The 12,365-nt window shown below is 45.7% G+C and overlaps 1 protein-coding gene across 9 annotated transcripts in view; it reads left to right on the forward strand.

The window, feature by feature from the left end:
- Positions 1–12,365, forward strand: part of MYCBP2 (MYC binding protein 2) — a 132,435-nt gene that overhangs the window by 46,726 nt on the left and 73,344 nt on the right. For all 9 annotated transcript variants that reach the window (XM_063304509.1, XM_063304505.1, XM_063304506.1 and 6 more), the window contains exons 32-35: positions 461–682; positions 1,838–2,029; positions 2,526–2,732; positions 12,154–12,285. In XM_063304509.1, coding sequence (XP_063160579.1) covers positions 461–682; positions 1,838–2,029; positions 2,526–2,732; positions 12,154–12,285 — 753 coding nt within the window. The remainder of the gene's footprint in view (positions 1–460; positions 683–1,837; positions 2,030–2,525; positions 2,733–12,153; positions 12,286–12,365) is intronic.

Genomic DNA, 12,365 nt, shown 5'->3' on the forward strand with positions numbered 1-12,365 from the left:
ATATGCAGGCTTCTGTAGCCCATGTCCTCTCTGTGCAGAACAGGGCATTGCCTTAAAAAGAACATGACATCGTTCTGAACCCCAGTTGCCAGTTGCTCCTTCATCCTTCAAAGGGCTGCGTTTCTGTTTCGAGGGACTGGGTTCAGTAAGTCTTAATGAGCCAGGCGGGGTAGAGAGGAGAAAGAATGAAGGATCCTCCTCTCCTCCAATTGCGCTTCTTTCTTCCCACTGTTTCCTATTCATTCTTTCCCCCAGCCCCTTCGGTTTGCCTCTGCTCCCTCTTGTCTGTTCCCTCTTCTTACCATCCCCTCCTTGAAGATGTTGCGTTCTCCATTCTGCCACCAAGCCTTCCCAGACCAGCATTGGCACAGCACCCTGGGTGCATGGTACAACGGAGCAGGACCTCATCCTGTTTTCAGCCGGAAGCCCTTCGTTTTGCTCCAACCTGCCCTTTTTTCAGGACATCCAGGAAGCCAATTTCAAGACTTCAAGCAGCAGGCTCCTGGCAGCTGTGATGTCAGCTCTGTGCCATACATCTGTGAAGCTCACCTCTATCTTCCCCATTGCTTACGATGGAGAATCCTTGCTGTGTTCAGGACTAAAGCAAGCCAGCACCGAGAATGACTCTGCACTGGCCCACCGTTTCCCTCTTCTGGTGGCACACATGGAAAAACTGAGCCAGGTAAGCCTCTGCTGTCGAAATGCTCCTGCAGGGTCAGCACAAGTCACAGTAGATCCTCACAGTTATCAGTAACATTAGTTAAAGTTGTGTTGGGTGTTTTACTAAGGGGGAAGAACTGGGGGGAGAGGCCTAGCTTTGGCTAGTGCCTTCTCTCGGGAACAGCTAGGCCCTTGTCGTCACTGACCGCTAACTTTCAGGCCTGCTCACCTACTAACATAGCAGTTGGGGCAGTGCTGGATTCTACAGGAGCTCTGACCACCAAGCCAAGCTGGGGAAACCAGAACAGATGCCCTGAAGCCACAGGCTTGAGTTAGCTCTATGCATGATGGGCTTCGGTGAGCTCATTGTGAGCACTTGATTTAATTAGGGACCAGCCTGCCCTCAAATCAGAGCAGCCCTTGAGATCAGACTACAGCCCATCACATTTTGTGACCTCGAGTATAGAGAGAGATCCTTTGTTTCACACATTGCTCCATCTCATTGCTGCTCCTGCTTAGCGTCTTGCTGTTATCCCAGCTTTGTCCCAGGCCATGCAAAAAATCTCTCTCTGGTAAACAGATGCACTCTTGGGATGTTAACAGCAGAAGATCCAAGGATGAGCTCTAAGAGATAAGTTTCAAGAGGAGCTCTTACAAAGATAAAGGTCAGCTACTCCATGTCAGCCCCAGGATTTAAACCTGTGTGACCTCAAGGTCTACCATGCCCTCAAGAGATGGCCATCCCCTCTCACTTAACATCCATAACCTGCTGTGATCATTACCACTTTATTTTTGTGGGTATGAGCAGGGTGTCAAAAAAGTCAAGATGGTAGCCATGACCATGTAATTGAAATCCTGCCCTTTTGTTAGATTCATCATGGGTGTGATGCACCTAAAGTGAGGCAGGACCTCAGTTCCATTGCTGTGGATGGCATCGTGACCTTTTGACAAGCCTGCCCCCCTCAATACACCCAGGGAGCAAGCTCATACCTCCCTGCAAATTAAGGAGCTGTTGGATTCTACTACTTGAGTCAGAATTTATGTGTGTCCTAGAATCTCATGGTTTAGAGTTTGACTTCTGAATTCTAATCAGTGCAAATACACATCAGTCGAGAATTGTGTTACATTATCGATCATTTTATGTGGACAACTTTGGTTTTATCTGTTCGTTCTCTAGAGTGAAGAAAATATCTCTGGGATGACAAGTTTCCGTGAGGTCCTTGAGAAGATGCTGGTGATTGTAGTGTTACCCGTCAGAAATAGCCTTAGGCGTGAAAACGAGCTGTTCTCCGCCCATCTGGTTTCTAATACTTGTGGATTGCTTGCAAGCATTGTGAGTGAGCTCACAGCTTCTGCTCTAGGGTCTGAGGTAATAAGGTTCACTAATTAACATGTTTTTCTTCTATATTAGATTAAAAAGGGAAAAAAATCTATTACCTGCCCCTCTATTTTTCATGAAATTTATTGAGACAAAAGTTACAAATGCACTTGTAATCATAATTCTAGCGTATCATTTCTGTCATGGTCTGCTAAGGTGACTGCAGGGAAACCACGTGTTTCCATATTAAATGCAGACACCATTTTCCTATGATGATTTTACTTTTTATTTATTTGTTTTATTCTGAAAACAGAGCACCTAAGCTTTGGCTGCATTTTGCCAGTGATGTTCCAGGGCATTTGGAATTGAGGGATTATTAGTTTCTTAGTGATATTTTTGCAGAGGAGGTTAGTCAGATAGTTCATGGATCAACAGACTGGAAAAATGCATGACTGCCCAACTTCCTTCATTGCTGTATCAGAAGCACAGCCCTGTCCAAAATCATCTGCAGTCAAATCTCCTCTTAGTGTTGCTTCCTTCTCTCCAGACGGACGGACTCGGCTCACTGCATTCTGTCAAGTCAAGCCCAAACCGATTTACAAAGACAAGCCAGGGAAGGAGCTGGAACACTGGGAACGGGTCCCCTGACGCCATCTGTTTCTCCGTGGACAAGCCAGGAGTCATTGTGGTCGGGTTCTCGGTTTATGGAGGAGGCGGGATCCACGAGTATGAACTAGAAGTACTGGTGGATGATGTATGTATTATGCACAGAAGTAACAAATCCATACTTTTCTGTAAAAACCTGAGTCAGTACCTAGGCTGATGATACCTTCACTGTTAAATGAATTGCAGAATCGCTTTATCCTTCCTCTTTCTCTGTTCATTAATCCAACCCACAGTATTTGTGGACCTGAACTGACATGAAATGGTGGACTTGGTTTAAATTGAGCATATACAACTCCCAAGGTCTCCTTTGTTGAACTTGAAGCCTGTCTTTCCTTCCTACCCTCCCCATATCCATGACCTACAAGTTGTGAGGTTTTAATAGTAAAGTGAGCTGCTGGGCAAGAGTATGTGCAGAATAACGGAGGTAGGGAGAGGAAGGGGCCGTTGTTTTTGCCTTGGACAATCCATTGATCAGCCTTCCTCTTGTACCCCCCACCCCACACTTTTAGAGGTGGAATGCTTGCAAAAGATAGCTTCTCTGGCCAAGGTGGGTCCCCTTGGGAATGAAGACCCTGGACAAGCAGAGTCCTCACTCGGTGAAGGGCCTGTGAGCCCTGAAATCAGTGGCACATGCTACTGGGTAAAGAGCATGGCTACATTGCAGCTCAGAACCAAGGCCTCTGCTGTCAGTTTCCCTCTTGCAAATAGAAGGGGAAAAAAGCTCCGTGAATGCAAGACTTCCACCCCACCTCTGTGGAGGTGGCTGAGCTAAACCCCCAGCAGAGATGCGGCCTCTGCAGACTTAAATCTTCAGTGGCGATGTCTCAGTGTGACAGTCCAAGGGAAGCAGGCTTTGGTTTATGGTCACTGGGCCTAACGTCCAGTTTACCTTTTGCATGGGAGCACATGTGTCTGCCCAGGAGATCTTCCTTTGGGGGTGTGCATCAGTGTAAGGGGAGGGGGCTGCCTTGAATCGAGCTCAGCTCCTGCTTAATTTCATGAGCAGTTCTGGGCAGCAATATATCAGAGCTTGTCACAGCCTTCTCCTTTGGCCTTCAACTGCCCCCGGCATCTGGTCTGACCTTTCTTAGGTTTTTGGAAATTAGCCAGATGCTGCTACGTACTGCAGATAGGAGATCAACCAGCTTTACAAATTGAGTGCTTTATTGTTACAGGCAACTAATTTTAATCAATAGGAATTCAATTAATAATGTAAGTGTTTGATCTGACCAGGTTTTTCTTTAAATGAGGTCCTGACCAGCATGTATCAATGCCTATATGGACACTTATTTGTTGTACAGGTATATTTGTTTTTTTATCTATACTGTATATATAATTAAGAGTTTTTACATAGGTAAAAGACTATAGGTAGTCCTCACTTAACTTCCATTCGTTCAGTGACCATTTAAAGTTATGGCACTGAAAAAATGGACTTGGGACCGGTCCTCAAACTTATGGCCGTCGCAGCATGGGGCCCCCCATGGTCACATGATAAAAATTCAGGCCCACCTACATTTACTGCTGCCCCTCAGCTGCCTTCGATGTCATTTTCGCCTGCCTCCTCTCCGCTGGGCCTACCATCCTGGCCACGCACAGGGAGGCATCCTGGAAGCATCTTGCAGGCTGGCAGGCAAGAGATGTGGGCAGGGGAGTGTGTGATCCTTTGCTACAGCACTGGGGCATCTTGCTGCACTGGGCATATTTCTTTCTCTTTCCCCGCCCTAATTGCATGCTGGTGATGCCAGGCCAGGGGGCAGCAAAGCCATGGGCAAGATGGGCCCAGGCAAGCAATGTGGGGCACTTCTCACTTGGGTAAGCTGCCGATGGGGTGTGGGAGGAGGTGAGTTCCTAAGTGCCAGGGCTCTGGGACTTCATGCCACATGACTCTGGGGCTTCTCGATGCCCTGCCACGGCTCTGGGACTTCTTTCTGCATCATGGGGGGAAAATATGTGGATGCGGGGAGTTGAAGTTCTTCCCTTGCCTTGAAAGAACTGAAGCTCGGGTCTGGGAGGGACCGAGCCGGGAATGGCTTGGATTGGGATGGATCCTCACCTAATGTGTGCACTGGATTCACTTAATGAAGGCAACAGGGACTGCCAGAACTGCCATTGCTAAGCAGGGCAGTCACATGTTTCACTTAACAACCGCTTTGCTTAGTGGAGTTGCTGGTCCCAATTAGGGTTGTTAAGTGAGGACTACCTGTAATAGAAAAATATATAAAGAAAAGAAAATATATATAAAGAAAAATATATAAAGAAAAAAAGAGGCAGGAGGTGAGGGGGAGCGAATGAGATGCCCCTGGCTGACCAGTGAGAGAGGCCAAACAGGGAGCATTGTGACTGAAGAGTGAATGAGTTGGTGATGGCTGGGCCCAGACGGTGCCGAGAGCATGAGCTGGTGCACCGGAGGGCCTGCCATTGCCCTGTGGGTAACTGTGTATGTGTGAGGGTGTGTGAGTGGATGGAGGGACCTCTATTTCAAGTTGGGGACTCCGGAGGTGCAGGAGTGGGGCTAGGTGGATTTGGAGTCTCTGGGGGTTTTAGGGCGGCTCTGAGGTGATGGGCAGGGGATGTTATGGCAGGAGCCGGAGGTCAGGCCATCTTCGGGGAAGACGCTCCCGGTGTCTGCTACTGGTGGCGTGTTCCAGCCCTCTGTGCTCAGACCCAGGCCCTGGTCAGCAGATCCATAGGGGCCCTGGTCCCTGGCTGCTGCTTTTTAATGCCAGGTCAGTTAATAACAAGGCCCCCCTCATATGTGACTTGATCACTGAGGAGGGGGCAGACCTGGCATGTATTACTGAAACCTGGCTGGGACCTGAAATGGGGCTGCCCCTTTGGGATATGTGCCCGCCCGGGTTTACAGCATGGCACCAGCCGAGATCCCAGGGCAGGGGAGGAGGGGTGGCAGTTGTCATCCGGGAATCTCTGGTGGCCTTCAGGGGCCCTGCCCCACAAGTGGCTGGCTGTGAGACCCTGTTCTTCAAGTTGGGTGCCCGAGAACAGTTGGGAGTGTTGCTGCTGTACCAGCCTCCCTGCTGCGTGGCAACCTCCCTGCTTGAGCTGCTGGAGGCAGTCTCAGGGTTGGTGGTGGAGTTCCCCAGACTTATGGTTCTGGGGGACTTCAACCTGCTGTCCCTGGGACATGCCTCGGAGGCGGCTTGGGAGTTCATGGCTACCATGGCAGCCATGAGCCTGACACAGATTATTTGGGACCCGACTCAAGACAGTGGCCTCACCCTGGACTTAGTTTTCTTGTCAGAGCAGTGGCAATGTGACCTGAGGGGAGATTTACAGATATCCCCATTGTCATGGTCAGATCACGCCCTAGTGGCCCTGAGATTCTCTTATGCCACCCCCCTCTGCAGGGAGGCTGGACCCATTTGATTGGTCCGCCCACGGCAACTGATGGACCCGGTAGGGTTTCAGAGGGAGCTGGGGGTTATACTCGATGATCTGCACGGTCCAGCGAAGGTCCTAGCCGCCGCCTGGAATAGAGAGGCGGCTGGGGCCTTGGACAGGATCGCACCTGTGCGACCTCTCTTACCTCATCGTACCCGATGCTCCCCATGGTTTACAGAGGAGCTGAGGGTTCTGAAGAGGATTAAGAGAAGTCTAGAGCACAGCCGGAGGAAGACAAAGACCGAATCCAACCGAACACTAGTTAGAGCCGCTATTAAGGCCTACCTGGTGGCGATAAGGGCAGCGAAGCGTCAATACTTTTCCGCCCTGCAGAATGCCACTCAACAGCCCTGTTTAAAATCACGCAATCTCTCTTGGGGAAGGTAGGTGCAGTGACCCACCTACAGGGCCATGTAAAGGAGTTTTCGGAGCATCTGCAAGACAAAATCGCTTGGATCCGTTCTACATTAGATTCCAAGCATGAGGCATGGTCTGTGGAGATACCCAGGGATCATACTTACCATGTTATCTGGGAACAGTTTGATCCTGTTGGACCTGAGGAAGTGGACAGGATCCTCCAGACAGTAAATGCCACAACTTGTCATCTAGACCCATGTCCCTCCTGGCTGGTGAAAGCTGCCCAGGAGGTGACATGTGGCTGGGTCCAGGCGACGGTCAATACATCCTTGAGGGAGGGGGTGTTTCCAACTGCCTTTAAGGAGGCGCTGGTACACCCTCTCCTCAAGAAACCATCGGTGGACCCTACTATACTGGATAATTTTTGTCCGGTCTCCCACCTACCTTTTTTGGGGAAAGTGGTTGAGAAAGTGGTGGCATTAAAGCTCCAGAGGGTTCTGGAGGAAATTGATTATCTAGACGCCTTTCAGTCAGGTTTCAGGCCCAGATACGGGACGGAAACAGCATTGGTCGCACTTATGGATGATCTCTGGCAGGAGCGGGATGGGGGTAGTGCATCCATCCTTGCTCTTCTTGACCTCTCAGCAGCTTTCGATACCATCAACCATGGTATCCTTTTGGGTCGGCTCAGGGAGTTGGGGGTGGGTGGCGTGGTTCTACGCTGGTTCACCTCCTTCCTCCAGGGCCGGTCCCAATCGGTGGTGATAGGGAGTGAGAGATCCGACCCTCGACCCCTCCTTTGTGGGGTGCCACAGGGTTCAGTTCTCTCTCCTCTCCTATTCAACATCTACATGAAACCGCTGAGTGAGATCATCGTCACCAGGGGATGAGGTATCATCAGTATGCTGACGATACTCAATTGTATATCTCCATCCCAGGTGAGGTAAGTGATGCCGTAGCTGCCCTTTCCAGGTGCCTGGGGGCTGTAGGGGCCTGGATGGGGAACAACAGGCTTCAGCTGAACCCTGGTAAGACGGAGTGGCTGTGGGTTAAGAGCTCTTCTGTATCCAGGACTTTGTCATCTTTGGTTCTGGAAGGGGTTGCACTGCCCCAGACAGACCTGGTGCAAAACTTGGGGGTCCTTGTGGACTCACGGCTCCTGCTCAAAGAGCAGGTGGCAGCCATGGCCAGAAGGGCCTTTGCACAGCTTCGTGTTGTGCACCAATTACGCCCTTTCCTGGATCAGGAAACAAACATTCATGCCCTTGTTATCTCCCATATAGATTACTGCAATGCGCCCTACATGGGGCTACCCTTGAAGCGTATCCAGAAGCTTCAGCTGGTCCAGAATGTGGCTGCACGGGCTATTTTTGGTGCCCCTAGAAGGGCTCACATAACACCTTTTGCTACGCGAGCTGCATTGGATACCAGTCTGCTTCCGGGTCCAATTCAAGGTGTTGGTTATCACCTATAAAGCCCTACATGGCATGGGACCAGGTTATCTAAGGGACTGCCTCTTCCCCATTTCATCAGCCCGCCCCACCCGATCATGCAGAGAGGGCATGCTATGGACCCCGTTGATAAGAGAATTCCATCTGGCAGGGTCCAGGAGGCGGGCCTTCTCTGCAGTAGCACCCACCCTCTGGAACATCTTGCCCCCAGAGGTGAGATTAGCCCCATCACTCCTAGCCTTCCGGAGGAAGTTGAAGACCTGGCTCTGCCACCGGGCTTGGGGCAGGGAGGAGAATAGTCATACTTGAGGCTGGCTAGTACCTTGAAGTGCCCCTCCTATACAATGACTGAATGAGACCCTAGCCATCTGGATTTTATTATATTTGGTAGCTCTGTGAAATTGTTTATAATGTGTTTTATATTCAAATTTTATTATATATTTATTGTTTTATATTGTAAACTGCCCAGAGTTCCACTGCTCGGAGGAGATGGGCGGTGACAAATTTGTTTGTTTGTTTGATTGATTGATTGATTGATTGATTGATTGATAAATAAATAAAAGAATGCAAGACAGAGAAGGGAAAAAAGATAATTAAAGAAACAATCAGAAAAAATAAGTAATTTTTGGCCTTCTTTCCAACAGTTACAAACAAATTCATTGTCTTCGGCCCCTTATTCACTCCTTTTTCACAATCCGTTCCTCCACTGGGGTGTTTCAGTATTTCTTCATCATTGCGCATACAATAATCTTGCTGCAGTTACCATATATAAAATCAGTCTTCCACGAGTCTTTTCTAATTGACTCTCCATATGTCCCAATAAAAAGTTCTGATTTCTTCTCAATATTAATCTTTAAAATTCTTTGTATAATTATATGTTTGTTTGTTTTTTTGCTTTTTCACAAGACCACCATGCATGGTAAAATGTCCTTTTTTTCCACATTTCCAACATTGACGAGAAGTACCTTTATACACCTTAGATAATTTATCTGGAGTCCTATACCAATGGTACATCATTTTGTAAAATTTCTCTCTTAAATTATAACACAATGTGAATTTCGTCCCATTTACCCACATTTTCTCCCATTGATCCATCTGTATGTTATAACCAAAATTCTTAGCCCATTTTATCATGTAATCTTTAATTTGTTCCTCTTCTGTTTCAAATCTCAACAAACAAACATACATTTTTGCTATCACATGTTCATCATTTCTACACAATTCATTTTCAAATTCTATCTTATGCTGTTCGATTCCCGTTATCTTTTTATCTATATTAGGTCTCTCTTTTAATTGTGCATATGAAAACCTTTGAAAACTAAATCCCTCTGCAGACAGTTGTTCTCTTGACTTCATCTCCATTTTCCTCTATCAGTGGATCTTGATAGCTGGTTCTGTAGAAGTTTACTTTGCTATGAGATGTTTTTCCTGCCTAGTAAAAGGTAGAGGTTTCCCTTGACATTAAGTCCAGTCGTGTCCGACTCTAGGGGGCGGTGCTCGTCTCTGTTTCAAAGCCAAAGAGCCAGCGTTTGTCCGTAGACACTTCCATGGTCATGTGGCCAGCATGACTAAATGGAACGCCGTTACCTGCCTGCCGAAGCGGTACCTATTGATCTACTCACATTTGCATATTTTCGAACTGCTACGTTGGCAGGAGCTGGGACTGGCAACGGGAGCTCACCCTGTCACGCAGATTCGAACCACCGACCTTCCAATCGGCAAGCTCAGCGGTTTAACCCGCAGCGCCACCGCATCCCTGTTTTTCCTGCCTAGAGACCTCTTTAATTCATCCTGTTTCATTTTTATCTCCACTGAAGTCTTTTGCATCTTCTCTCTGCCTTTTCAGGTTTCCATTCTGTTGTATAAATTGTCCTCTCAAACTCTTTACTTGCTTCCCATACTGTCCCTATATCAGTACCTTTATTTAAATTAATCTTGTAAAATTCTTTCACTTCTTTTTACAGTCCTCAATTATTCTTTTTGTGACGAAATTTCATTTAACCTCCTTCTAGAGGTTCTATCTTTCCTCTTATATGTTCAGATCACTGGGTTGTGATCTAAAAAAGTTTTTGGTAATATTTCTACTTTATTTGTACATGTAGCAAGCTTCTTAGAAATCCAGAACATACTGTATCTATTCTTGAGAAAGATCTATGTCTTGCAAAAAAATACATATATTCTCTGGAATCACCATTTTTATGCATACACACACACACACACACATATATACACACGCTCAAAGTTGTCCATCATTTCAAAAAATATTTTTGGCAATTTGTGTTGATTTAATTCCTTGTGTTGATTTAATTCCTTTCATAGAAGTTCTGTCTTTCTGTGGACAGACCACTCCATTCCAATCTCCGAGAAGAATCAGTTTTCATAAGACAAGTTTATTAATTTTTACATAAGTCCTGTAAAAATATAGCTTTGATATTTTGGGATTGATATTCCCGATATCATAACTTTGGTTTCATTCCACTTGATTTCAACCCCTACATATTAGCCATAGTCATTCATTATTAATTTTGGTTGTAGCTATGGGTTTATAAATGAAACAACTCCATTTTCTTGGCTGTTCCTGCCGATATAAATTCTTGTCCGAAATTTTTGTAGTTTGAATATTTTTTGTCTTTTTTTTTTCCTTATACAGCTTGTCCTTGCTTACCAGCCACTTATTCAACAACCATTCAAGGTTGTGATAGCATTGAATGAGTGGTACTTAGTGGTTGAAGAACATGGTCTCTTGTCTTCCTCCTGATAAAGTGTACATCTTTTGGTATTTTTCTTAGTTTTGTATTACTGCTGTATTCTTTGCCCACTTCTGCATCCATATCTTCTTCATCCCATTCCAAAAATTTTGTTAAGGATTCTACAACTTATTCTCTAATATCCTCACCAGGTTCCTCTAGAACTGCCCTCAATCTTACAAAATTCTTTCTCCCCTAATTCCAATAGTGTTATGTTGCCTAAATCTTTTTCCATCTCTCCATTTATTTATTTTCCAAAATTTCTATTTTTTCTTCAATTTGTTTAATTTCTCCACTCATCTGTAGTATAGATTCTTCCAATTTTTTATTGATCTTTTCTTCCATATTGTAAATCTTTCATACATTCTCTCTTGCTGTGACATTCTGCTGTAACTCCTCAAACACCCTTTGTAAAGACTCTGGTGTAATCCCTGTTGCCCTTCCTTAAACAATCCTCTCCTCCCTGTTTCTGTAGCCTTCACTGTCTTTCTAGTCGTAGCCATTTTTTAAAAAAATTGTAATCCAGAAAGGAGGAGTCAAAAGCAAAAAAGTGGAGAGGGGTTTTTATTCTATATCCGTAACCGTTTAGGCCTTTCGGCACTCCATATTCCTGTAGTCGTATAATACTGTATGTCACAATATCCTGTTTCCCTTCTTTCTCTAATTATCTCTTGGTTTAACAAAGTCAACTAATTGTCCTCCTTAGCAAGTTTAAACAATTCTCTTTCCCACAGAGGTATGTATTATTTAATTAATTAATTCCAGAGTACCTTGTAAATAAAAGCAATGCTCCAAATTTAGCTGTCCATTTTTAACTTTTGCACTCCAAGTTCCTGGCAAGCTTTATGCTTTAAATCCTTTTAAATCCTTATAGTTGTTTCCTTCTTTTTACTATAGTCCTTCCTACGGGTCGAAGGTACACTTACTTAGGTGCCTACAGAGTTCCTCTGCATCTTGCTGGCTTCCTTGGGAGGATCAGCCCTCTGGAGCTTGAGCGGGTGGTCCGTGGCTTTCTCCTTGTCCAGAGAAGCTCCACCGGCTCAGGCGCACCGCCCGGCTGCTGGTCTTTGCCTCAGGGTTGTCCCTGGTGTGCAGAGACGGGCTAGTCCTCCATTTTTCCACCTGTATGTCATAGGGGTATATCTGTTGAGGAACAAAAATAGACTTGATGAGTTTCAGTAGGAGTCACAACCAAGGAAGATAAGGTTGGGAGTTCAGGGAGTTTACAGGATATTCTTTGCTGGGAATCAGGGTCATCTTCTTTTCATATAAATGCAATAAATCTATTTCATGCGTTTCTGTGTGTTTGGGTGTGCAGACGTGCATTACATATGTGTGTGGGAAGGGGAGGAGGAAATTGTTAATCCCTAGGAGCACTCTTAGCACCTGCATTAAATTTACCATATCATGGACTTGTGAGGGAGGTGTGACACTTTAAGCTAGTAAGAAAAAGTATATGCTTGTAGGGCATATGTTCTGATTTTTATACCATCCTTTTGGATTATTATTATTATTAACAGTACAGCTGCATTAAAATGATTTTTTTTTAATTTAGAGTGATCATACAGGAGATTCGACTCATTCTCATAGATGGACATCTCTAGAATTAGTTAAAGGAACATATACCACAGATGATTCCCCAAGTGAGATTGCAGAAATTAAACTTGACAAAGTCGTTCCTCTGAAGGTAAATACAGCAAAATATGCAACTATTCTATGTTTTACTGTGAAAAACCCAAATCTCTTGAAGACCTCCACTTCTAACAC

The sequence above is a fragment of the Candoia aspera genome, chromosome 5 (assembly GCF_035149785.1).
Source record: "Candoia aspera isolate rCanAsp1 chromosome 5, rCanAsp1.hap2, whole genome shotgun sequence".
In the NCBI taxonomy this organism is placed as follows: Eukaryota; Metazoa; Chordata; class Lepidosauria; order Squamata; family Boidae; genus Candoia; species Candoia aspera.